The sequence below is a fragment of the Arachis hypogaea genome, chromosome 14, assembly GCF_003086295.3.
Source record: "Arachis hypogaea cultivar Tifrunner chromosome 14, arahy.Tifrunner.gnm2.J5K5, whole genome shotgun sequence".
In the NCBI taxonomy this organism is placed as follows: Eukaryota; Viridiplantae; Streptophyta; class Magnoliopsida; order Fabales; family Fabaceae; genus Arachis; species Arachis hypogaea.
The window spans coordinates 5,892,438-5,919,779 of record NC_092049.1 but is presented as its reverse complement, the minus strand read 5'-3'; the positions used below and the strand labels follow the sequence as shown (position 1 = coordinate 5,919,779).

The following is a 27,342-nucleotide window of genomic DNA, read 5'->3' as shown; positions in this document are numbered from 1 at the left end:
TTATTTGCAGTCCTCTGAATTAAAAGAATAGAGACTCTCCAATTCCCATTCATAACCTCCTGTATATGCTTTGCCAAATCCCATTCCGGAATATCCTTACCAAGCATTCTTTGGTTTACCAAGAAAAGAGCTTCTAAGCAGTCTGTTTCACAGATAACCTCACGAAATCCACTCTCCCAAGCAAGAAGTAAACCTCTCCAAATTGCATACAATTCAGCAAAAAGAACACTACACACTTCGACTTTCCCAGTGCAACCTTTCAACCAACATCCATCAGGATTACGAATGATACAACTAAAACCAGCATAGCCAGAAGGAGCAAACCAACTAGCATCACAATTCAATTTAACAGAATGAACTAGAGGTGGAACCCAATGCAAACAAAGTGAAGGAGGAGACAGAGATTGATGCATAGCAAAAATAGTGTGAAACTCCCTTACTGAACTACGAATCAAACTCACCACTTTACTAGCACTCCATGAATCATCTATATTAAATAAGTCATGATTCCTGCTTCTCCAAATCCACCAGATGGTTGAAAAGAAAAGAAAAACATCTCCACTCCTTGCACCTCTGTAGAGCCAATCATGTAAATTCGAGTTATCTGAATACAGGCCTAAAAGGTTCCAGACCTCCTTGGCACTAGGGCACTCCCGAAGACAATGAAGAATGGATTCAGAACCATTCTGACACCGATGACAGGTGCTAGATAAAGCTAAACCACGACCCAAACGAAACTCTGCCGTAGGAATAGCATTATGAAGACTGAGCCAAATCAAGAACTTGTACTTCTCAGGAATATGCAGTCGCCATACCCACAACCAATTATCATGCTCATTCCAGTCAAAATTTCTTTTGGCTAGCCAACTGTACTCACTCCTAGCTGAGTAGAGTCTAGAAGATGTCACACCCCACGACCAACCCGAACTTTCTCCTAGCTGATATAATTAATTTATTATAATGAATTGAATTTAATGAGTTAAAAAAATAAATCGAAAAATATTTTCAAAAGCATGTTACGTCAACCTTATCATTAAGTGTAAAAACATGATTTTTATATAATAGAATAGATTTTATACGTGCATCCAATTACATAACGCCACATCATTAAAAATAACTACTTTTCACATTAATTGCATATATAATCATCCAAAAAAACGAATATAATTGCACGACTATGTAAAACATTTTACACCGTCAGTGCATCAAAATTAAACTCAAAAAAATATAATCCACGTAATAATATATATTTTTTTGGGTCAGGATGAATTTTAATTTGTTTATTTTTTATCCGTACTATAAGAAAAAGGTCATAAATTTTTTTTGGTTACATGGCTGGTTGACTTAATTGGGGGAAGTTATAAGGTGAAAAGTAGGCCCAAGCCCATGATGTGTTAGGCCATACCCATACCCACGTTGTATATATATTGGATCGGGGTACTAACACTAGCACCACCAGTAGGGTTTGCTGAGGCCGTCATTTCAAATCGACAAAAAAAAAAAAGGCCGTCACAGCAAGAGAGGCAATTGGAGCTGATAAGTTGAAGAAGAATGGCCGTCGGAAAAAACAAGCGCATCTCCAAGGGAAAGAAGGGTGGCAAAAAGAAGGCGTATGTGTCCCATTCTCTTCTCTCTCTCTCTCTCTCTCTCTTAAACAATCTTTGAGTTTCCTGAATTTGAATTTGTTTGTTTCCATGGGTTTTGCAGCGCCGATCCCTTTGCCAAGAAGGATTGGTACGATATCAAGGCTCCTTCCGTCTTCCAGGTCAATAATGTGGGCAAAACCCTTGTTACTCGTACTCAGGGCAAAAAGGTCTTTGTTTATTCTCTTTTCTTTTATTTATTTTAATTTTAGATTTAATTTGTAATCCTCTTTATATTCATTGATTCATGAAATTTAGTAGTTTAGACATGTTTCATTTTTTTCTCTATTGTTGAATGATTGTTCAATTGGATAGTTGGATCCATTGTTTTATGTACTAACTACTAATATACTGTAGCATTACACTGCTTGTGATATTTATTAGTATTTATGTTGTTGATATTTTAATGGTTTGTGTGGATGATAGATTGCTTCTGAAGGACTCAAACATAGAGTGTTTGAGGTCTCACTTGCTGATCTTCAAGGGGATGAGGACCACGCCTTCAGGAAGATTAGACTGAGAGCAGAAGATGTACAAGGAAGGAATGTGCTCACAAATTTCTGGGTATGTTATATTGCTTAGCCTCCTTTAACCTATTTATTATCTTGTATGGTTGTAAGCTGATTGAAACTTCTCCTTTAATCTGCAGGGAATGGATTTTACTACTGACAAGCTGAGGTCACTTGTCAAAAAATGGCAAACTTTGATTGAAACTTACGTGGACGTGAAGACCACGGATAATTATATGTTGAGGATGTTCTATATTGGGTTTACCAAAAGACGGTATAACCAAATGAAAAGAACCTCCTATGCTAAATCAAGCCAGATTCAGCAGGTGTGTTAACTAATATGGCATTAAGCTATGTTTATTCTGTTTTAATTCGAAATGTTTTTTCTATATCATTACATCCTTTTTATGAGTTATTGAAGATTGAAGATAATATTAATAGGAGTTTAACGGGTGTGTACTAGACAGTTTTTTTTAGTAATAATTTGTTGGGACATAGTATTTCAATTAGGAAAAGTTTAGGGGCCAGCAACTTTGTTAAACTCTGGCCAGTATGTAACCAGCAAAGAAGAGTGAGCCATTGGATGAAATCTCACACCATTAAAACCATCATTGATGGCTATTTGATGGCTACAAATCACAAAAGTTGCTGGCCCCCTAGCATTCCTCTACATATGAACACAGGTTTGCATATTACTAATGTTGTGTGCCCTTATTTGTCTCCTCAGATTCGCAGGAAGATGAGGGAGATCATGACCAAGCAGGCAACATCCTGTGATCTCAAGGAGTTGGTCCGGAAGTTTATCCCCGAAATGATTGGGAAAGAGATCGAGAAGGCTACTTCTAACATTTACCCTCTTCAAAATGGGTTTATCAGGAAAGTTAAGATCCTGAAAGCCCCAAAATTTGATCTGGGGAAATTGATGGAGGTATGTTCCTTTTGAGGATGTCATATTTTTTCACATAGGTGAGTTTTAAACCTGATCAGTAAACTGATTGTATGTTGCAGGTTCACGGTGGTGACTATGCTGAAGATATTGGTTACACTGTGGACAGACCTGTTGATGAACCAATGGCTGAGGCTGGGGCTGAAGTAGTTGGCGTTTAAGTGATAATGGATTTTAGTTTGTTTTAGGACTTTTACTAGTGTTTATTTACCAGTTTTGTTTTGACAACGAGAAATATAATTTTGCTTTCAATCTAAATTTTCGATCTTGGGTAAACATGATACACTTCAATTTTTGATTTGGCTAATTTTTCTCTGTGTAAATGCAGAAGTGATTTAACAAAATCACGTTTATAATAAGTAATAATTTTTAGTTTCTATGTTACATTGACAGCCATTGACATTCAATATTTATTTTTTTTACCAATTTTATTTTTTATACATATTATTATATTTTTTATAGAATTTTTATTATTTTTCTTTATGAAATTTTTTTATTATTTATTATTTATACCTTTTATTAATTTTTTGTTTGATATTATATATTTTTATAATAGTAATTTTTGTGTATTATATTTATTATTATTTTTTTATAATATAATTTATTAATTTCATTAGGTAAAATAAATTAAACAAAAAAATTAATTATAAATAATAATAGTAAAAAATTACAGTTCAAATAGATATCCTTTAAAAGTTGTACAATATTCAGTCTTTTATTATAATAATTTAAAAAAATAAAACAAACACATTTAAAAATTCTAAATAGATTTAGTGTATTTTTAAATATACATTCAAAATATAAACTAAATAAAACTAAAATTTAAAATTTTAATTTTAATTTTAAATTTCTGTTTTAAATTTAATATATTTAATTATTAATATATTACAATTTAAATACACATCCAAAAATCAAATTAGTTAGAATTCAAAATTTCGAATTTAAAATTCTAAAATAAATCTTAAATCATCTTAAATCACTAGTAAAATCTTAAAGATCCAGAGCTGCAACGCCTTCCCCTTCTGTGGCCGCTTTCGTCTTCTTCGGCGTTGCACACTCCTCTGCGACGATCTCCTCCTTCGTTGACGCGCTCTTCCCCGCGACGCGCACATCCCCGCACCTCCTCAATCGATGGGCTCCTCCCCGTCCATGGTCTCCTCCCTCGCACCTCGCACAACAGCCCCCTTCTCCCGCGCCTCCCCCTGTCTCCTCCCCCACGTCGCACTTCTTCTGTCTCTGGTAATTCTACTTGCAAAATTCTAAAAAAAATTGGTTGATATAAAAAAGTCTATTTTTTTAAATTTATGTATAATATTGGAAGTGTCTGTGTTTTTTTCTTTTTTTTTTTTAAATGTATTTGTGATTATAATTTTTTTTGCACTCATATGTTTGATTTGAGAGTTGTAATGTTAACCTAATTTGAATGTGTCAATACTTAATTTTGGATGTGTTTATGTTGTTCATTATGTTCTTATGTACATATATAAGTTTTTTTTACATGTGTTTTGGATGTGTTGATAAAATATTTAGAGTGCATTCTTATAATTTTGGATGTGTATTTGAGTTTAATTTTTTCTGTATTCAATATGTAATTTAGAACTACAATAACAGTAATTTAGATGTGTTAATACATAATTTTAAATGTATTTATGTTGTTTATTTAATTTTAGATGTGTTTTTGACATGAGTTTTGAATGTTTTGAATAAAAAAAATAATTGAAGTGAGTTTAATTGATTTTGAAAACTTCACTGATTTTTTTAAAATTAGTACACAAAAAGTTGTTACTTGTTACGAGTATTATAGTTTGCTTTACAAAATCCTTTTTTTATTGCAAGTGGTTACAAATTTTATGGTGACAAGTATTTAAAATAAAAGTGGTTCCTTAAAAATAGAAAATATGATTAATTAAAAAATTAAAATAATAAAATATTAAATTTAAAAACTAAATTTTATTGTACAAGTAGCATTTTCCAAAAAATTATAGTATTCTAGATATGAAGTGTTAACGGATATGAAGTGGTGGATTAATTTTTGAGAAAATGACAAATAAGTCCCTAACCTTTTGTCCTGCGAACATTTTCGTCTTTGACCATTAAAAAATACTTTTAAATCTCTGACCTTCACAAAACTTGGACGGATCAGTCCCTCCGTCCAAATGCCTCCGTCAGGGACTGGTCCGTCCAAGTTTTGTGAAGGTCAGGACTTAAAAGTATTTTTCAATGGTTAAGGACGAAAATGTCTGCGAGGCAAAAGATGAAGACCTATTTGTCCTTTTTTTTTTAATTTTTTTTTAAAACAAGATATGAAGTGTTAACGGATATTGTTGCCATGTTGTATTAATTCTTATTGTTGTTGGCTAAATTTAAATTAAAATTTAAAATCCTAAATTCGACGAAATGAGAGAAGGGTTATTCAGTTTCAAAATTTCCGAAAATTGCAAATTGATTACTCGGATCCTATAACTAGGTAATTATTTGTGAAATAAAAATAAAAGTCAGTGATGAAGATCAAATAAGAGGACACTGAACATGAACGTGTCTCTCCTCTTCCCCTTACGAACCAGATATTTCCTGAGGACACCATCCCTTTGAAAACCGGCCTTCTCCAAGACTCTCTGAGACCTTAAATTTTCAACATCACATGACAAGCTCTCAATTATATATATGTATTACATTATAATAATATAGAATAACTGTATTATAATAAATTAATAGCAAGTAGCGTTTAAAATAATAAATTAATAATAATAACAATAAGGAAAAGCCATTTTGAACTTTGAAATATTACTATTTTGACAAATGAGTTTCAAAAGATGCAGAAGATAAAATCATTTGGTAAAACTAGATTCTGTGTGATAAACTAAACTAAATATTTAACTTACTTAACTTATGAAGTCGTAATAACGATTAAATATTATTATTATTATGTTGAGAGGAAATTAGAAGCCCTGAAGAGGAGTGGTTGCTGGCGTGGTGGTGGTGGTGGTCAGAGGAGAAGAGGTGAAGGAGGAGGTCAGCGAAGGCAGCGAGGATGTAGTTATGAGTGTGTGGGTGGTTGAGAGAAAGGTAGCACAATAGAAGCTGCTGCAGATACTCGCAGTCTTTTGTGTCCCTGGAATGAACCATTTCCTGCATGGAACGCCGGAAATCCATGTAGGGGTCGAGGGAGTGCTTGGTGACTCCCACTCCTCCCTCAATTATGTGCTGATCAATGATGGAGCTGGAGCGGCTTGGTGAAGAGAAGAAGAAGCGCTTTGAGGAGATCACGGATGGTAAGTGAGGTGGTAATTCATCATCACATGTGTCAGAGTCTGCTGAAGACGAGTAGAACAAGTCGTCGTCTTCCTCCATGCTTGATTGGTGGTGTTGTTTCGTGAAGCAGAGGTGAAGGCGGCGTTTAGAGAAAAACTTGGACATTCTGATATTCATTATTTAAAGAGTCAGTTTCACAAAATCACGGATTTTGAACTTTAAAATTATGGAAGGATAATCAATCATATATCTTTACAGGGATTGTTGTTCATGCTTGTATTATATTCCTTGTTGCATTAGCTCTATAGTGCTACCTGTTTAAAATGATGCTCCGTGTTGACTTGTTGTGTTAGAAATAGTGGTTATCCAAGTTTGTGAATCATAGCGGCAAACGCGTCTCTTCCAATTCCTTTGTCAATAATGTTATCCATATCCATATATGCATACAAGCACTGGAATGAAGTGCATGAATCTGCAATTTGCTGTGATGGTTGCCAACTTACTTGCAAGTCATCGTGCATTTTCATATCAATGCATTTTCATTAGATATAGAGCTGGCATCAACCAACACTACCTTTCATTATGTAATACATCCTCTTAATCATTCTCACATATATTTGAAATGAGAAACTTTTGGGCGAACACTGTTTAGTATTTTTAGCCATTATTTGATAAGTATATATATTAAATTATTTTTAATAAATAAATTTTATTAATTTATATATATAAATTCTAAAAAATGTAAATACAAACTGTATTAATTTATGTGTATAAATTCTGGTAAAATATGAGTGTAAACTATATATTTTCTTATATGCAAAATCTCTCTAAATATGTATACAAATTATTACTAACTAAGTGCCGACAAAAAATAATAATATTTACTGATCATATAATATTGCTCATTTAAAAATTTATATACATTGTGAAATTGTGTTGGTCCTTACTAATTTTTTAACAAGTTAAAGATAATTTCTAAATGAGAAATATTTGTTGTTATATTTTTTATTAATATTAGCTAATGTTTTGGATTAATATTTTGTTTTTTATACTATTAAAATTTAATATTTAAAATTTATGATTTATGATTTATAATTTAAAATTTAGTATAAAATATTTTTGTTAGAAAAAATATTAATTAAAAATATTAAATTTTGTTAATCACTACATTATTAGTCGTTATACACTTCCAAGTTTTTTTTTTTTTTGGTGAATGAAAGGGGCCTAAACCCAGAAAAGGAACAAAAACAACTCCAGGAGGGGTTGCAGAGGCTTTTCCCGGGTTGATGCCATCCTCTTTAACGAAAAAAAGAGGCCCAAAACTCGATGGGTAAAAACAGGTTATGATTTTTGGGCTAGTAGAGAGAATTGGTTAGCATTGGCCGGAAAAGAAAAGGGGATTAAAAGGTAACCTGGAGCTGGAAGGGAACATGATGGTGAACCAAATTACTAATTAGGGTTGAAAAGTTCCCCGTGACTTAAGTGGCGGTGGCGGTGGCGGTGGCGGTGGCGGTGGCGGTGGCGGTGGCGAGTGAGTAACACAACGCAGGTATGCATCTCCTTTTGATTTGATTCTGATATGATAGAATGTGGCAGTGATGATGGTGTTGTGCATTTGAGCATTGAGTAGTGAGTGAGGAGGCGCACGGTGGCGAGGCGTCGTTTTTGTTGACGCAGCCATCTTGTTTGCTGTATTGCCCCTCTCAGTGTGAATGCCAACCTGAGCCTCCTTTCGATCTCATCATTGGTTTAAGTATGAGGCTTCAGCTCTCAATGCCTATGATTACTTCCCCTCTCTCCATTCCATTTCCCAACCTACAAGCATCAACAACAACAACAACAAAATTCAAACACACAAACCATTCCCTCTCTTTTTTTCTCTCTCTTTCCTTTCAAAGTTAATGTTATTGCATCTGCTTCTGCTTGTACTCTCATCATATAGTACTACTACTTTTTCTTCTTCATCTTCTTGTTATTATTACGAGGCAGTGATGATGTTCTCTTCAATTGGAACAGACGTATGAGTAGGGGGTTAAGAGGGGTGTGTGTGATGGCGAGGTGACTCAGTGCAGTGTCTGCCTGCCTGTTGACGCAGCCATGCATGCATGCATGCCTTCCCCGATTTCTTCTTGTCTGACAAATGGCGAATCTGAGCCTCCTCCTTCATTCCCAATACTCGCTTTTCCTTTCCCTTTCTCCCTTTCATTCTTAGCAATCATGGACAACCAAGCACCAACATTCCTAACTTTATTTATTTATGTATTTCAATTTTCACACTACTTGTTTCATGAATGGTTTTCTTGTCTTTCTTACTGTTGTTCAACTATTACATCTTGCTCAAGTTCTCCACTTTCCTCTCAGCTTGCAGTTACATGATTTTGACTTTCCCGCTTTCCTCTTTATACCGTTTTTGTGGATTGGGAATAAAGATCCTATCCTGAGATTATTTGGTGTGAGAACTGGTATGGTTGGATTACACAAGGTAGAAATGATGTCGTCTTTAACCACCAGAGATTATTTTAACATATCATTGGGCTGAGTTTCTCATAACTTTGTTAGTTTCATTACCCCTCTCTTGCCAAGGTCATTCGAAGTGTCAGCAGGAGTCCCTGCACGTTGCGTAAAGAGAGACAGTTATGAGAAGAAAGAACAGATGTATTCTGATTGAAAGGAAGGAATAAAGGAACGGAGTATTGGAACCGGAGACGGCAAAGGCGGTGGTTCCGTCAATGTGTACTTGCTTTGCAGCTATCCAAATATGGGCCTCATACATGAGCAATGCCTATGGGATACCCACCAAACACCTAATGTATTAACATAAAGGTTGGTCTTGTTATTGGTAAAGGTGGGGAAACAATAAAGAATATGCAAGCTTCCACTGGAGCTAGAATACATGTGACACATCCACGGAAAGAACAGTAAAAATTGAAGGGAACCCTGAACAAATTGAGTCTGCAAAACAATTGGTTAATCAAGTCATCAGTGGCGAGGTATGTTCCGCCAACATCTCTTTTTGTTGGATTTTGCCTTGGTTGGCAAGTTTTGCTTGCCATGTGCAAGTCCGATCCTATTTGAAAATATAGATTTTCAAGCGTTCTCCATATTAACTGTGATATATGCTAATAGTTATGTGGGATGGATGATTTTGTTTTAACTTGATACATTTATGTTTGTGTATTGTCTTTGGTATGGATATATGAGAAATATGCCATTTAATTGCCAGATGAGGCCATATTAATTTGTTATGTCCTAAAACTTGAAAGAACTGATGATGTTGTAATTGTGCTTTTTAAGTCTAGCATTTTTTTGAATAAAAAAAAAAAGAAAGAGAAGAACACCACTGAGCATTGCAGGAATAAAACATACATTTTCCACTTTGGTAACATGCAATTGTTTTGACTTCTGACATTGTTTGGCCTATGAAACTTTTAGCGTTAGGATTCTTTTCATGGATCTTGCCATTTTTTCATATTGTTTCTTAATGTGTAAAAACTGGAATGGTTATCCTGAAATGGGTTAGGCTGGATTAAGGTGGTGACTTTTTATTTGCCAAGACATTTTTGTCTCTAGCGATTGGTATCTTTTTTGGGTATTTCTTTATAGTACTTAACAAAAGGAGAAGACCATATGGTTTCATATCTTTCTTGGTTTGCAGTTCCATCTTAAATATATTACAGATGCATTCACAGAGATGGATGATACACTGAATTGATAATGTCCAGTAGTTATATTGATAATTTCTATATTGTAGCTCTGTTATCTTTCCCAATTTAAAATGGATTTGGTTCAGAAGTTACTGTGTAAGTTTTCATTATGGCCCTTCTAATAAAATGTTTGCTTATCAAGTTGAATTTTGTCTTGGATAAAATGGCTATATTCACTGCTCAATTGTTTTGGTGTGTACTAGTATATATGAGAATTTCTGCAACATCTATTGTTCAAAAAAACCTCAAATGAACACATAGCTAAGACAACAAACAGAACATAACTTTCCTCTTATCTTCCCCTTCTTCGAAAATCTTCTTCTAGCTTCCAAGCTTCATCAACGATCTGCATAGGGAGCTCAGCCTTGCCTTCAAAAATATGAGCGTTTCTAGCTTCCCATATGTGCCACAAAAGGTAGGCTGCTTGCAGAATCATCTTTTTTCCATCTCCATGGGTCTGTGTCTTGGTTCAAGTTGGGGATTGCTAATCCATCCAGAGTTCTGCCATATCAAAGAGGACTGAGGACAATTAATCAAGCAATGTAAGGTATTCCCTCTTTTTTTTTACACACTTCATTTTTTACAAAATCAAATTGTAACACTTTAATCCTTAATCCTTTCATATATGTTACAGTATCTATTGTTAATGCCATATTAGATCATATTTTTTTTTTTAATTTCTTTGGTTATGTATTAGATCTTTTTTCTTTATGGCATTTACTTGATCATATTTTTCGGATGTTCATAGTTTAATAGTTAAGTATTGATGGTAAAAATAAAATCTATGAATAGGAAATTGGAAGCAAAATATTTATGGCAACGCATGAGAAGACAAAGGTGAAAGCTCTTCGCAAATAAGTAGATTTTGGACTTTGCACTACATCTCAAATTTTATCGGAGACAAAGAAAGGAAGGCGAAAGTTTGAGGTTTTACAATCGCCAGTCTCAGTTTTGCGCAATTTCTGTCCCTGCACGCCAACTGTACGGTGTTTTGCTTCTTTGAGAGCCTTAACATTTTGGGTCGTGCTATTCTAATGTAAACGGAGCCATCCACTTCTGTATCCAAAACTCCGAAGATGGTGTTCTTCCTCTCAACAAGCGCTGCTTCCTTATACAACAAACGATTTCTGTTGAGAAAATCCAGTTTCTGGTTCAAGTATCTCACCACCATTCCCAATAAGGATGATGGCCATGGAGCTGCATCTGTGCCACCTTCTGAGAGCTCCACTACCCTTCATCTTTCACCATTTTTATCCAATTTTGATCACCCTCCAAGTGGATATAACATAGAGCTTGTAGATGGTGATGCTTGGGGTGTCTCGTCTGGGGTGGCACAAGCCTGGCCAGGAAGGCATTCGGCTAGATCAGCAGCTACTACATTTGCACACCATGGTATTGATGAACCCGATGATTGTAACCCCTCTCATGTTGAGGATGACATGGATTTGGAAGATATGGATAACATGAGGGTTCGCGGGAATCTGTTCTATAAGCTCGAGCGCAGTTCCAAGGAGTTTGAAGAGTATAATTTAGAGTTTCACAGCAAGAAATCTTCCAAGAAGAAAGACAAGAACAAGAAGGAAAACACTAAGGAAGCAAAGAAAGCTAAAGAGTGTCCAAATCCAAATGTGACTTCCAATTCCAAAGATAAGCTTCCGAAAGATCATATCGCAACAAGAAGCAGAATTTTTATGCCCCGGTTGGATGAAATTAAAGATGTTTCTCCTGAGAACAAGAGGCAGAGGACTCCCACATTTAACCAGCTTACAGGCCCTTATCATGAACCATTTTGCTTGGACATTTACATATCTAAAGGCTCTGTTCGTGCTTGCATTGTTCATAGGGTAACTAGCAAGGTTGTTGCAGTGGCACATTCCATTTCTAAGGATATGAAGTTTGACCTGGCTTCTACCAAGAACAAGACCACCTGTGCTGCTGTGGGTGCCATTCTGGCTCAGAGAGCACTGGCTGATGATATTCATGACGTTATTTACACTCCAAGAAAAGGAGAAAAGCTTGAGGGAAAGCTTCATATTGTTCTCAAGTCTATCATTGGCAATGGCATTAATGTGAAGGTAAAGATTAAGCAAAGATTCAAGAGATAACATGCTAGTTCTATTAACATTATCCACTGGTGGATGGATTTTAAGCATTTTGCAACTATGAAGCGCCATTTTTTTTATCCCACCCTTGTAACATGTGAACAAAGTTTAGTATTTAAATAAAATTGCGTGCACTTCAGTCTTGACCCTAGGTAAACCACAATCATGGTTTCAACATTTGATTAGAGTCAGATCTATCTGTTTTATGCATCAAAGTAAATGCCGAACAATTGAAATATACATTAAAGCAGTAATTATAAGGAAGACAGGAGCAAGAGAACTCAATGGCATTGAAGAAAATTCATGAGCAGGATAGAATTACATCAAAAAAATTGAAAAGTAGATTAGTCATTTGAGGTGGCTAATATGTTAAAATGATTTAGATATTAATATTCTTTTTATATGTGCTTTGTGAATAATTTTTCAAATATAACAACAAAAATGTAAAATTCATCTAGAGATTAATTTTTTATATGTAGTTTTTAAATAGTTCTTCGAATATACCAACAAAAGAGTGGATTTAAATATTTGAATCATTTTTCACCTATAAAATGAAATTTTATATTTTATCAAACTAAGATCACTTTTGAAAAGATAAAATGTCATTTTTTTTTAAAGATTATTTTATCAAAAATTGATTTTTTTGAGAACCAAAATTACTGTTTAGTCTAAAGAAAATCTATAGTTATAATAATAGTATAAGACTTACGAATCAGAAAAATGAAGTTGTATCAAAATCGTCATTGGTGATAGAAACCTTGACTTAGCTTGTTGACTTGGGGGGACATTGATGCATACGCTCGTTTTATTGTGGATCTCATTTCGCCCTGACTGGGATCAAGAGGTAATTAATTCAATACCATATTATTATAATGATATATTAATATTCTTGTTGGTTTAAAGTTTAGAGATTCAGATGACTTAGTTTACATTATTAGTTTAATAAAAATCCACATTTGACATGATTTCATTTCATAAAATTTTAAATCGAGGAGATTCATTTCCAATGTATATTCATCTATAGTCTATGTAACATTATTGTAACTAATAAAATAGTTTATCCACTTATATTAACTAAAATCGGCTACCATATGAAATATTATTGCGTGATATTTATAGCACGTGGTACACTAATATTGAATGTGCCATCTTTTTAGACTCTGGAGCAATATGTAGACTTTAATTTAAGAAATATATATAATTATTATCTAATTATGACATTATTATTATATTTTGTTTGGTCAGGAATTATGACATTATTAAAGATGTTACATATATGAGTGTGTGGTGTTGAATATGATGAATGCATGTAAACAGCCAAAAAACGATTGAAAAAGGTGAGAACACAAAAAGAAAACTACGATTCAGAATTGATAAATGTGTGGGTAACACTGGTATACATATTGAATTCTTATGGTTCCATACCAAAAGTATTAAATAATTAATGTTGTCGTAGACTACTGGACCATTGGATTTTGTCACTTTATACTAGTTGAGTCTCACTCTTTTTTATGTTTTTGGACGAGTATTACAAATTATATATACTTACGCATTTATAAATACTTGAAATTAATGAGATTCATTAAGCTGGGAATTTTTTTCGAAAGTAACACCCATCAAATGTAATAAAAAAAAAAAGAACAAAAGAACAAAAAGAAAAGTAAGAAGAAGAAGAAGCTGAAATGAAGTATTGGCACAATGAATAGTTTACCAAGATTTTTGTTTCGGTGGTTATAAATGAATTTCAAAACAGGTAGTAAAATAAAGCACTAGCATTGTCTGAGTAGTGAAGTTGAAATAAAATCAGGAGAGGGGCGTGAGAGTGAGAGAGTTGGTGGGTCTAATTCAAAGCCCCAAACGTGAAAGCATGCGTACCACTTGTTAAATAATGGTAGGGGTAGTCTACTCATCAAAATTAAATAAATTTACTTCTAGTGGTTAGTTCATTAGTCTATTTAAACAAAGTGTATATCAATAGTTTGAATTTCACCTTTTGCATACAGCTGCCCATTAGTTAATGGTAAAATCCTTAAATGGAGTTTTAATTTGTGACGAATTAGTCATTGATCCCACAAGTTGAAGAATACCGTGAGAAATAAAAATAATAAATAAATAAATTACGTTAAATGTTTTATATATATAGCTGTACTTCTCAAAGAAAAACTGTGTGGTATACATGAACCCCGCTGCTCTGCATGTCTATTCAGAATTTCAGATTCATACACACATATATATTACCTTATTTAAAAAAAAAAGGTTCAATTAATTAATTCATGGTACGTATTAGAAAGAATCCAATGAACATATATATACATGAGCTAGCTAGTAGAATAGAACGTACTTTAATGCAATTAAAATGAAGGTGTTGAGAATTAAGTCAAGTCCAAATACTTTTGTTAATCCCACAATTATATGCTTTTATATTATAAACCATAGAATAAGCATTGTATAATTAATAAATTTTTTTGAAATAAAAATTATATTATTTGTCACTGAAATCCTAGAGATATGATGCAATCACAGGATGTAGCTGGGTCAGTACGGTAAGTGTGTATAGGGGGAAGTGTGTTGGAAGAGTTGACTCATTTTCGCCAATAATTGTTCCCAATTAATGCCAGCACTTTCTTTCACACCAAGTTTCGGATTCCTTTTATATAAATATAATTTTTTTAATAAAAAATCAACTTTGGATCTCAAAATACCAAGTGAAAGAACTTGATTAGATTAATTACTGATTAGATTAATTAAGTAATTAATCTCAAGTGAATATTCATACATATTTATATAATTTTGAGAATCAAACAGCATATATATAAATAAATTTGCTCACTACTAGTCAATAATGTCTTAAAATAATGTTACTGGAAAGATTATGACTAAAAATAAAACAGTTAAAATTTATCTGTTTTTTTATAATTAATATATTATTGAAGTTCATCAATTGATACCAAAACATGGAAAGTGATGTTGAATTAATTAGTTGTTTCAATAATTGTGTTGTTCCAGATTAGACTGGGCATAATGATATTTATAGTAGCAGATCAGACATCACCTTTGATATGAAACTTAACTACTACACACCGACCGCATGCAAGCATTGTCATCATCATGATCATGATTTGTTACATTAATCAGATCATCAAGAAGCACCTGACATTTCGATCATCTTTAATTAAACATTATTACTCTCCCTCTCCCTTATTATTAGTCACACTTAATTTAATTAATCAAGAGATAGATTTATATACAAATAAAAAAAGAAAGAAAGAAAATAATGTTGAGGCATGCATGCATTTGAGTCTAAACAAAAAGTATGATTATGATTATGATTATGAGTATGAGAGATAATAAACAGAAAGATGAAGTAGTTGTTGATTATAGATAGAAGAAGAGAGAATTTCTCATTTGATGAAAGGAGGAAGTGCTCTAATAGTAGTACTACTTCCAATTGCAAAGAAGCGCTTCTTCCATGCTTTGAGTCCATGGAATCCAGATAGGATTCTCTTCCTCAGCCTCCTCAACCTGTTTCCGATCTTCACCTTGAGCTTGCAGATTCTGATTCTGCGAGAACAAGAAGAAGAATAAGAAGAATCAGCTTGCTGCAAGACCTTGTAGATCAAGAACTGTGCCCTCCTATGTATCATCTCTTCAGAATCCTCCTTTTCCATCTTCGAGTAACCATGGAACTGCTTCCTACTACAAACACCAGCCATTTCCTTAGAGAGAGAGAAAGAGAGAGTAGAGAGATGTTGCAAATAAAGAGTGGTATTGAAAGAAGCATTTATAGTGCTTATTTTGGGGAGGAACCATATGGCATGTGCATTATTAATTAATCATTTTCTTTATTTAATTTAGATGATGAGTCTCCCTGAATTGGCATCTCATACAATTTCGTCCTCAATGGAAACCTCCCCAAAACAACACTTTATGATGAAAAATAATGGAAACACACTCTCTCATCTGCAAATCCAATTTGCCAATATTTTTAAATTAAGTTTTTTTTATAGATTTAAACTAATTTAAAAAGATATCAAATGACATTTGGAGTGGGGGAGGTTGGTTTTGTTTTGTTAAATAATCATATAGATTTCATTGCATTGTATTTAAAATTTGAAAATAAATAAACAAATAGGTATATGATTTTTTAACTCGAAGACATATAAGTTTTTAATTAGAATAAATGACCATGTACGCATGAAAGATGAAAACGTATGTACACTAAATTGAAACTAAATTTGTACCCACTTAAAATGTTTTTTGTGTGACAAAAGTATCCTGTCTTTGGAGGGTTGGAGTACCACGTAAGGTACTTTTGTCACACGGAAGACATCTTACATGAGTACATATATCAGTGTTTTCATCTTTTATGGATACAAATGGTTATTTATTCTTTTTAATTAATTGAAAATATAAAAATATTTTTTAATTTTTAAAATGTGAGACATTTAATAGAAGAATTTATATGTCTCGTATTTTAGGAAGTGATTGATATTTTTATATTTTCAATTAGTCGATGATTTATCTATCTTTAAGATAAAAGATCAAGAACTTATTTGTAGTTTCCTTTTAAAATCCTTTCAAGTTTTTATTTCATTTTTTAAGTCATGTGTCATCTGATTGCTAAGTAAACTCTACATGTCCAATTTATATTATGCTCTTAATTTTAATATCAAAGAATAACTCACAGCCACTGATATTTTTCATTAAATATTTTTTTTTCAGCTTGTATTAAGTAATAAGACAAACTCGAAGAGAAAAGTTGAAGTTGAATTGAACGCTAAAAACAAATGCACAAATAAAAAGAAAGTTTAGGGTGGCATTTTGGCAAAGTATTAGTTAAATTAATTAAAAAAGTGACTCTAATGGCGTCATTTGGCTAAGGTTTGGTAAACAGTAGAATAAGCTACAGATTATTACTATTATATTATGTGTACACTAATACTAGTTTAAATAAGGCACGTTGACAACAATAATGTTAGTTATTTGTTTTGTTATTTATATAATAATACCACTACTAACATAAAATATTATTGAATAAGTATTTATTATACATATAAATAATTTTGTAACCTAATCATACATATTTAATTTTAATAGAATAATATATAGAAGTAGAAAAATGGTTAGTTTCAACTTTCAACTTTATTTTAAACTAATGTATGTGTATGTACTCTCTTGACTTTAACTAAGTAACCTGATTAGCTACAAGGTTTACAAATGAGCTCGCAGATCAGCTACTAGTGAGTAGTGACTATTTTAGTATTTTTTTTTGGTGACCGAAATAAATTAAACAAAGAAAAACAAAACAAACAAAACAAAAAACTGCCTAAATAGAGGGACAGTCCCGTTTAAGACTACTCTTAAACTCCTCCCAAGGTGAAAGAAGCTCCACATGCGAAAGTTGTAACTTTATCGCCATCTTTGCCATAGTATCTGCCACCGTGTTTGCATCTCTCATAATCAAACGAAAGTCAACCTGCCAATTCCAATGCATGATATCTTTTATTTTGAGCACCAGTGGATCAATAAACCCAAAACCATCTTGAGTAACAAGATTAAATGCTTCCACACAATCCGTCTCACAAATAACATCTCGTTGACCCACATCCCAAGCTAAGAGATATCCTCTCCAAATAGCAAACAATTCTCCTTGAAGAATACTATTACTCTCAATCATTCCCAAACACCCCCTTTGCCAGCTCCCATTATAATCTCTAATAACACAAGCAAAACCAACACTATCATCCGAACCAAAATAACTAGCATCACAATTAATCTTAAAAGTACCAATGGATGGGGGATTCCAAAAACCATTTAGAGTAGAGGGAAGGGACATACGTTGTAATTCAAAGATATTCCTAAGCTCCTTTTCTGAAGTTAATGCCAGACAAATCACTTTTTCCGGAGGCCAAGTTTCATCGGGATTAAAGATGTCATTATTCCTTGCTCGCCATATCCACCAAAGTCCCGAAAAGAACTTGAACGGATGCTCTCTGCTATGATACAAGAACCAGTTCTTCAAATCCAAAGGATGACAAGAAATATCCAACCTATGCCAGACAAGCTGAGCTTTGGGACAATCCCGAATACAATGTAAAACCGATTCCTGGCTAGAAAGACATCTTGGACACTTATCCGATGACGACATCCCTCTTCTAAAGCGAAAACTTGCAGTAGGAAGAGCCTCCTTAAGACACAACCAAGCCAAAAATTTATACTTTTCCGGAACAAGCTGGCGCCAAAGCCAAAGCCAATTCTCCCGCTCCTCCCAACTAAACAGCTGCTTACACAACTACAAGTAACCATTGCGAGAGTTATAGACTTTGGCAGCAGACCCACTCCAATACCAACCCACTTCCGGACCTGCTTGTTCATCTGGATTGTAAGAAAGAATATTATCTTTCAGATTTTGAGATAAAGGAGAATAAAGAGTATCCAAATGCCACCTACCAACCGACCAAATATCCTGTATCCGGAGATTCGAATCAGAGATGTGAACATAATCGATCTCATTAGATAACCGTCCTTCTTTCCTCCAGCTAGAAAACCAAAAATTCTGGTTCAAATCTCCAATACACCAAGCAAACCCATCCTTCAACACTTCCCAAGCCTTGCAAAGACACCTCCAAATAGGAGAGTCCTTGTTCTTAGGATAACTAAAACAGTCATATAGAGATGATCGGTATTTGGCATCCAACAATTGGACCCATAGCTTGTTTGGCTGCTGAAAGAAAGTCCAAACTAGCTTCCCAAGAAGAGCAATATTTACACAATAAGGATCTCTAATCCCTAAACCTCCATATTTTTTTGGAGTAACCAGTACCTTCCAACTAACAAGATTCAATCCTCTTCCATCAACTTGTCCTTTCCAAAGAAAATTCCTCATCATAGACTCCAATTTAATAATGATTTTTTTGGGAAAAATAGAGACCTGCATCTGGTACGTGGGAATAGCAGCGACAACAGAATTAACCAAGCAAAGTCTACCAGCCCGATTGAGTAAACTTCCTTTCCAGCTTGCTAGCCTACTTCGAATCTTATCCAGGACACCATTGAAAGCTGAACGAGTCACCCTAGAATGGCTAAGGGTAACTCCAAGATACTTGTCCAAGTCCTGGACAAATCTGATAGAGGATACCCCAGTGAAAATCTCTTTCCTTGTTGCTGAGACATTCTTGGAGCAAAGCGCTTTAGACTTCTCCACATTAATCTTCATCCCAGATGCTTTGCAAAAAGTCTCTAAAACCAACATCACATTTTGCACTTGTCTCTTTGTAGCTTTACAGAATAGAAGCAAGTCATCCGCAAACATTAAGTGGGATATTCTTGGTCCCCCTCTAGAAATAGCAACCGGTTCCCACAAGCCCAAATCAACCTGATGACTAATAAAGCATGCCAATCGCTCCATACACAACACAAAAAGATAGGGTGACATAGGGTCTCCTTGTCTAAGACCTCGGCTAGGAGTAAAGCCATTCAGACGACTCCCATTCCAAAGAATAGATAAGGAAGAAGCAGTGACACAATTCATAATCAAATTAAGTGTAGGAATAGAAAAACCAAAGCTTTTACGGGTATGAGCTAAAAACCTCCAGTCAACTCTGTCATAAGCTTTCTCCAGATCAATCTTAAATGCCAGTGTGCCTTTCTTTGATTTAGTCTTCTTCATAAAGTGGAGGACTTCTTGGGCAATAATGATGTTGTCAGGAGTTCCTCGTCCCGGAATAAATCCTCCTTGAAGCGGGCCAACAATCTCCGCAAGATGAGGACGAAGCCTATTAACAAGGACCTTCGTGAGTGACTATTTTAGTATAATATAATAGGTAAGTATTTGTTTCTATCAAAATATATGATAACAAAAAAGAATGATTAAAAACAACTAAGGTCTATTTTGGGTAAATAGTTTAATTAAGTTATTTTTAAAAAAATAATTTAAATAATAAATATTTATATTAAAAGAAATGTGATAAAAAAAATTTTATTACGAGAGAAGTAATTTTTTTTAACTTCTCTATAAACATTTAAATAACTTCTTAAAAAATTATAATTTAATTTTAAAAATTACACCAAACATCAATATTACTATTTTTTATAAGTGAAAAACTTAAAAAAATAATTTTTAAAACTTCTCAAATAAACCCTAAAACTTATTTTATTTAAGAGGAGTGCTAGAGGGCCAGTACTTTTGTTAAATTATAGCCAGCACTTAACCATCAAAAGAAAATTGAATGATTCTACACCATTAAATTCAATTTCACATCATTAAAAATATCATTGATAACTAATTGATAGTTAAAAATTACAAAATTTGCTGGTCTCATAAACTTTCTCTTTATTTAATATTTATTAATTATTAATAAAATAAATTTTGACCCTTTTTTTCCTTTCTAACATTAGCGTTATTTTAAAATGGAGGGTTAAAGAAGAGTTCATTAATAAATGAGTTATGATTAGTTCAAAAGAGTATGAAACACTTCACTCACTTGGGAAAGAATAGAATGTAGTGGTGATAAGCAAGATTAATTATAAGGTATGAGATATGAATTATGATATGATAATGTGTAGGTAGGTGTGTATATTAGGATCATACAAGATGTAGTGTGAAATGATGAGATGGCACACATTGTAATATACTTTGATTTCTGTGCTAGCTGCACTCTTGTTGTAAGATACTTAATGATTGACCCCCAAAAGTCAAACTGCAAAGTCACAATCCATGAGACTTGCACATTGTAGAACAGACCAAATTTCCACCGCCACCATGGAGGGATCTTTGAACTCTTGAAGAAATCAAAAATGGAAATTAAAGTCACCGTCTTCAGTATAGGGAGTATATAAAAGTTTACAAGGATTTACAGTTTTGCACTAATTTTTTTATTAAGATGTCATATGATTGAGCCTAAAGTGTAAAATATTTTCTGTTAAAATAAATTAGAGTAGTGGTGCTATTTTTTTTTACTTATGATGTCATTTTACATATGATTTTTCCATGAATTTGTAAAAAGAAAGTATTATTAAAATAAAAATGATAATATTTAGTTCTATTTATATACAATAATTAATTAGATGAATTTGATTTGACTGGCTAATAATTCATAATTAAAGAGAGTTCTCAACAATATGCGAATCTTGAAAGAATAGGATGACAACCAGCAGCACGCCAGTGACAGTGCGTGACATCTAACGGAAATTCGAGGCATGATTTGCATCACCTTCTTGCACCCTTAATAATTTATTATATTATTTCATCATCAATTTTTCTCCTAGTAAGCTCATATACGTATAACAAGAATCTTCTTGACATTTTAATTCTAAAAATTAATACCAAATTAATTTTTCACATTAATTATTTGTCTATGTCTAACATTGGATTGAGAAGGCAGTGAGTGAGATCCAACGGTGTAGAGTGGAAACTGAAAAGGGAGGCAGATAGGGATGGCAATGGATAGGGTAGAGTTGAGACTCAACCCGCACCATATCCGACCCGCACAAAAACCCTACCCGCACCCTACCCTACCCGCTGCAGATCGGGTTGGCAACCCTACCCGACCGGATAGGGTCGGGTTGGATACCCGCAGGTAGGGTACATATTGCCACCCCTAGAAGCAGAGGCAAGAAAGGAAGTAACAAAGCATGCGATGGAGGAGGTGGTCTTGTTGGGTTTGGGAGAATGACAGCAGGGTTATACAGAGGAAAATTTGGGGTAAAAAATGTCAATTATCAACTCAAAAAATTAGCAATTGGAATATAACTAAAACTATTTCAAATGTTAAACAAAATTAAACATCAAGAATAGTTTTAAAAATTTTCAAAGAATTAAGAAGACAAAACCTACTTTATCATAAAATAAACATCTTTAATCTCTGTGTGTACATTTTGTAAATAACTTGACGTAACACCGAGTTAAATCAGAACGCAAATTTAAAAGAAAACACGCATCATATCTGAACATTAAATAAGTACTGAGCAAACAACTCGTTATGCATACAATAAGGGGGTTTGAGCGTTTGGGAGAAACATAAAAGGGGAAAGCAAAAAGGAGCAGAGACAGATTTCCACGAGACTCGAGGATAGATAAAACAACTCAACAAGTATCATAACATGACAATAGTAGATGACAGAAATGTAGTAACTTCTCAACTATATCCTAATTGCTGCTGTTGCTGCGGAGGTTGGTAGTTAGGATACCCCGGATAACTGCCATACATGTTGGGGTCCTGTCCAGTGGGAGCATAACCATAATTTTCATAGCCTTGAGCGTATCCATAATATCCGCCACTCCCGCCGGTACCACTCCCGCCACTCCACTGGTTTGTTTCCGGCTGAGACTGAAAAAGCATCATCCAACTCATTCATCAAGATCCAGAACTCATTTTTTGCAATTGCTGTGCTGTGCAGTTTTAATTACTGAAATTAATAAATTAGACATTGAATACCTGTTTGTTTGAAGGACTGCGGCCCCATGAGAGCCGTACATTTTGTCCACCCAACTGGGATCCATTCAAAACCCTTAGTGCCTCTTCTGCACAGCTCCTGTTGCAAGAAAACAAAAACAAGATCAGATGCTGCATTTTGATTGCACAACAGTGTCACAAGGTAAATATCAGATGTGCAAGAGCTTATGTTACCTGTCTGCAAATTGGACAAACCCACATCGCTTGCCCGTTGGAATCTTCACATGAACTAACTCTCCGTACTGACCAAAAACTTGTCTCAGAAGATCATCAGTGACGTTGGGGTCCAAATTGCCCACAAAAATCTGCAAAAGAAAATTCAGGTCAGAAAGAAGCAAAAATAAAGCAGATTCTATATGCAGAGAGGTACGCACTGTTGTATTAGTTGGATCATTCTCATTCTGTGCACCTTGAGGATTCTGATAAGATGCTGCACGATCAAAATAGAAGTGAAGTGAAAGATGAATAAAAGTGAACATGTGAGTGAATCATATTAGAACAGTAGTAACCAACAAAAACGCCATAAGGACACCTCAACTTAAATATGGGCGCAACTTAATCATAGACTTAAATATTAAAAAGAAAAGCAACCTCAAAGGTAAGTAGGTAACAAAATGACATGTTCCTTGCATGTACCACAGACCTTTAATTAAGTACTATATCACACTATCCAATAATTTTAAAAATATATATATAATTATACATATCCAAGAAAAGAAGACAGCAAAAACACAAATAGGCTAGGTGCAGGGCAAACAGAGAAGGAACAGTGTAGTTAGTGCCATGCATACACCACACATCAAAAGCTATACACAATCATCATAAATGAAGACAATAAAATCTAAACATGTAATCAGATAAATCCTATTAAACTCAACAGAAAAAACTGTCATATTAATACATGGTGTTAAGTGAGAATATAGAGAAGATCATACAGAAGGGATTTTAAAAAAAGCACCGAAGTATACACACGGACAACACCTATAAACAGTATTGATCGGCTCTAGTGTGCTATATCTAACATTCTCATGCATTAAAGAGTTTCACAAGTTGCGACATCCGAAAGGAATGAGAAATATACAGTAAATTATTATAACTTTACTTTCATAGCACAGTTCTCAGCGATTCAGAAAGACATACAGGGAACAAAACCTAAATCACAGAAATTAAAAAAGGATGATAAAAGAAACCACCCAGAATATAACTTCTAGAAAATAAAATCAACGAACACTGGGCTTTCTGTATAAACGAGCTAGAGATTGGTGAAATTAAAAGGCATCTACTAGAAGAACAGATGAAATGGGCTAAAGTAAATACATCTGATTTGGCAGAGGGGCCAGCTAATAAAAAATTAAAATATTTCTTATGGTAAACTAATTGGAGCAAATTAAAGGAGCAATGATTAAAGGATGGTGGACTGAAAAAATAAAGTAACTAGAAAAGTTACATAATGTAATTTGGGTAAAACTAAACCAATAAACGAAATGAAAACTGAAAAGAACAATCTAACATTTTAGGTGAAAAGAAAATGCCGCGAAAAATAACGGGCAAGACATAAACGGATAACTGACCTAACCAAGGCCATGCACTAAAATGGTAACCATTTCAGCTGAAATCAGTTCCAGGCTCCGAGATGACAGAGCCTCTTGACACCCTGCTTTGAGACAACATGAGTTCTATAAGATTTTACTACTATATATCATTTATTTTGCCCAAATTTTTAAAGGAAATTGCAGGAAGAAATGACTTTGGACTGCAAAGCTTCAGGAACACAACTGAAAAAAATCACAACACAAATCTAGCATCTGCCACAAATATAATTAGGGGCATAGAGCCCAGAATTCAACCAGCATCACTCAGTAAAAGGAATATGACATTTGGAAGGCAATTCAAAGTTTCATAGCAAAAAGTTGCAGAACTGAAGAACCACAAAATTGACAAACCTTTCTGCTGAGTGGCAGGGTTTTTATTAGAGGCCGGTCCAATCCTCATGGGTCTAGTCGAACAAAGAACCCCTTGCATCTCAGTCATAGCCCTCATTTGTTCACTTTCATCCGCAAATCTTACAAAACCATAACCCTTAGTCCGGCCAGTGAGCCTATCAATCACAACTTTTGCCCCCTTCACCGAGCTATAACGAGTCCTAAATGTCTCCTGAAGGAGGTAATCAGTAACATCTGCAGCCAAATCACCAACGAATATGGTGTGATCTGGACTATCATCATGACGCTTCTCACCAGCACTAAAAGTAGCCCAGTTCAATCTGAAGCTCTGTCCACCATTTGGCATAATCGCTCCATTATATGACTGGAGCACCCTCTCAGCTCCGGCCCGGCTACCAAACTCGATAAAACCATAACCCTCAGACTGACCAGTTTGCTTGTTCCGGATAACCTTTACTGAGGTCACCTGAAAACAAAATAATCCCTCACTTAATTAGCAAGACAACAATATCATAAACCACCTTCAGGATCCGCAGCTAAATCAATACCCCAGTTCAAACAAAAATAAACAGAGCACATCTAGGCAAATCCTAAATCCAATATATGGACTTGATAAACCCTAAATTCACATATAATAAATCAGAAAATCCTATTCAGCTCGATAACAAACTCATAAATCATTGATACATCATCACAAAAAGGTACCAAAATTTTATATATCACATAGATTAGAAGGGATTGTATACAAGTCCAAAAATTTTTCTTAATTCATACCTCGCCGGTGTGAGCGAAGCAGTTGTAGAGGTAGTTCTCGTCCATCCAGTACTGCAAGTCTCCGATCCAGAGGGTGCGGACCTCGTCGGCGCTGGTGGGCTGAGCCGATTGCTGCGGCTGAGCAACCTGCTGAGGCGGCGCCTGGGCGGAAGGAGCCCACATGGGTGGGGGCGCCTGAGGCTGAGGCGGCATCATCATGTATGGCGGTTGCTGCTGCGGCGGCTGCTGTTGGTACTGCTGTGGTGGCTGCTGGCCCATGTTTGTTGGAGGCATTCCGGGTCCTGGCTGCATCATCTTCTTCTTCTTCTCTCGGAGAATATCTGAAGTTCCAAAGAGAAAGTGAAGCGCGGAAGAGAGAGAAAATAAGGAGGGTGTGCGAGTCCTTTAAAAGAGAGGAGAGGGGAAGAGTGGAACCCTAACCCTAAAAAAAGGAAAGGGGGAAAAAGGTGCGTGCTTGCGTCTTGCGTGGTAATTGATGATAGATTAGATATTTGATATTTTTATTTCAGAGTATATAAATATAAACTGCGATTTTTTAGACAAACACAAACACACAAAATATATTGTTTGAGATAAAAGATACGATAAAGATATTGCGGTTGTTTAGGCCCATTATTTTGATAAAAAAAATTTAATAAAAAAAATTTTTTTAGTATGTTGCGTAAATTTTTAATAATAAAAATATTTAAAAAATTAAAAAAATATATATTTTTTTTGAAAAATTATAATTTATATTTTTTTTAAAGATTTTTTTTAAAAAAGATATTTTTTATATAATAAATAAATAAAAAAATATTTTTATATTATTATACTTAAATATAATTGATAGATAAAAAAATTTTTTGTATGAGATACTCAAACATAAAATTACTTTTATTTTTTCATAAAATCTTTTAAAAAAAAGATAATTCGAAAAAAAAAATTTTTAAAAACTTACCCAAACAAACCCATCATGTCTAAAAATATTAAATAGGTATATTTTATATTTATTTTAGTAGAAAAAATATAGAGATACAATAAAAAAATTACAATTTACTTTTTATTTTTTTATTATTTTGTTATTTTTTTTTATTTTTTAATGTAAAAAATGAGAATAAATTAAATTTTTATAATTTATTTTAGTTTATCATTAAATAAAATATAAAAATACTAATTTTTGTATCTTTATTTTTATATTTTATTCTTAACATTTTATCTTATCCTATTTTTAGAATCAAATGCAACGTAAAGACTATTACGAGAATTAGAATTTTATATCAGATTAAATTTTTGTACCTAAAATTTTTTTTTCAAGTAATAAAAAAAATACTATTATTATTTGAATATAAGTAATGAGTAGGTTTATTATAATTAAAGTTGTTATATTACTTGGTTGAGATAAATATAACCTTTTATGTATAAAATTACGATTGAGTAAAAATAAATAAATTTAAAAAGGTAGAAAAAAAAATTTTTTTTTTTGGTTGGTGACGGTAGAAAAACAATTTTACTGTGAGATGTGAAAATAGTTGCAACATTTGTAAATTTAAATAAGAGGTAAATATAAATGCGATATTTGAAAGATTCTAATGCTGACAAAGTGATATATAAAAGATGTTATTGATAAAATGATCTTTAAAAAATTTTAAAAATTAAAATTTAAAATATTCGTCCCTTTAGCCTCGTCATAACACATCTTTAATGAGAATAATATTAAAGTGTTCACTGTATTTTAATGATATAGCATGTTTTTTGAACTAAATACTGAGTTTAACAAGGATTTTAGGTAAAAAAATTTAAATTAAATTAATTTTTTTTCGAATTTTAAATTATTACTTTGTAACATGAATTGCCCCAAAATGGTGGGCAAGAAGATGAATTTGGCTCGAGTTCATAGCAAATTTGTTATGGAGAGAAGTTATCCGTCAATGCAAGTTTTTGACGTGGAGGAAAATTCAGAACATGCGCTTCACCTACGACGGAACATGTTTTTTATCATCTTTCAGATGTTCTGTTAAAGTCAAATATCATTGACA

At 33.7% G+C, this 27,342-nt stretch overlaps 5 protein-coding genes across 14 annotated transcripts; 2 read left to right on the top strand and 3 right to left on the bottom strand.

Annotated features, from left to right (window-relative positions):
* Window positions 1-1,451: 1,451 nt before the first annotated feature.
* LOC112741206 (small ribosomal subunit protein eS1y) lies at window positions 1,452-3,374 on the top strand. Its single transcript, XM_025790088.3, has 6 exons — window positions 1,452-1,610; window positions 1,708-1,813; window positions 2,070-2,207; window positions 2,293-2,478; window positions 2,880-3,080; window positions 3,161-3,374. Exons 1-6 carry the CDS (start codon window positions 1,552-1,554, stop codon window positions 3,257-3,259), a joined length of 789 nt encoding a protein of 262 aa, XP_025645873.1. The 5' UTR covers window positions 1,452-1,551; the 3' UTR covers window positions 3,260-3,374.
* A 2,631-nt stretch (window positions 3,375-6,005) lies between these two features.
* Window positions 6,006-6,449, bottom strand: LOC112741207 (transcription repressor OFP16-like). Its single transcript, XM_025790089.2, has one exon. The coding sequence runs from the start codon at window positions 6,447-6,449 to the stop codon at window positions 6,006-6,008; it is 444 nt and encodes a 147-aa protein (XP_025645874.2).
* A 1,266-nt stretch (window positions 6,450-7,715) lies between these two features.
* Window positions 7,716-12,319, top strand: LOC112741205 (uncharacterized). 10 transcript variants are annotated; one of them, XM_072215418.1, is made up of 5 exons: window positions 7,721-7,899; window positions 8,712-8,832; window positions 8,934-9,340; window positions 10,380-10,596; window positions 10,847-12,319. In XM_072215418.1, exon 5 carries the CDS (start codon window positions 11,131-11,133, stop codon window positions 12,157-12,159), a length of 1,029 nt encoding a protein of 342 aa, XP_072071519.1. In that variant the 5' UTR covers window positions 7,721-7,899; window positions 8,712-8,832; window positions 8,934-9,340; window positions 10,380-10,596; window positions 10,847-11,130; the 3' UTR covers window positions 12,160-12,319. The 10 variants fall into 10 exon arrangements, with proteins under 10 accessions (XP_025645868.1, XP_072071519.1, XP_025645869.1 ...); XM_025790084.3 differs by having other exon boundaries at window positions 7,765-7,899; window positions 8,910-9,340; window positions 10,380-10,601; XM_025790085.3 differs by having other exon boundaries at window positions 7,771-7,899; window positions 10,380-10,601.
* A 3,238-nt stretch (window positions 12,320-15,557) lies between these two features.
* On the bottom strand, window positions 15,558-15,869 carry LOC112741204 (uncharacterized). The gene has a single exon (XM_025790082.3). The coding sequence runs from the start codon at window positions 15,867-15,869 to the stop codon at window positions 15,558-15,560; it is 312 nt and encodes a 103-aa protein (XP_025645867.1).
* Window positions 15,870-22,076: 6,207 nt separating this feature from the next.
* On the bottom strand, window positions 22,077-25,872 carry LOC112741203 (polyadenylate-binding protein RBP45). Its single transcript, XM_025790079.2, has 6 exons — window positions 25,328-25,872; window positions 24,554-25,019; window positions 22,985-23,040; window positions 22,785-22,915; window positions 22,593-22,689; window positions 22,077-22,484 (listed from the first exon to the last, which is right to left on the bottom strand). Exons 1-6 carry the CDS (start codon window positions 25,619-25,621, stop codon window positions 22,293-22,295), a joined length of 1,236 nt encoding a protein of 411 aa, XP_025645864.1. The 5' UTR covers window positions 25,622-25,872; the 3' UTR covers window positions 22,077-22,292.
* Between the last annotated feature and the right edge of the window lie 1,470 nt (window positions 25,873-27,342).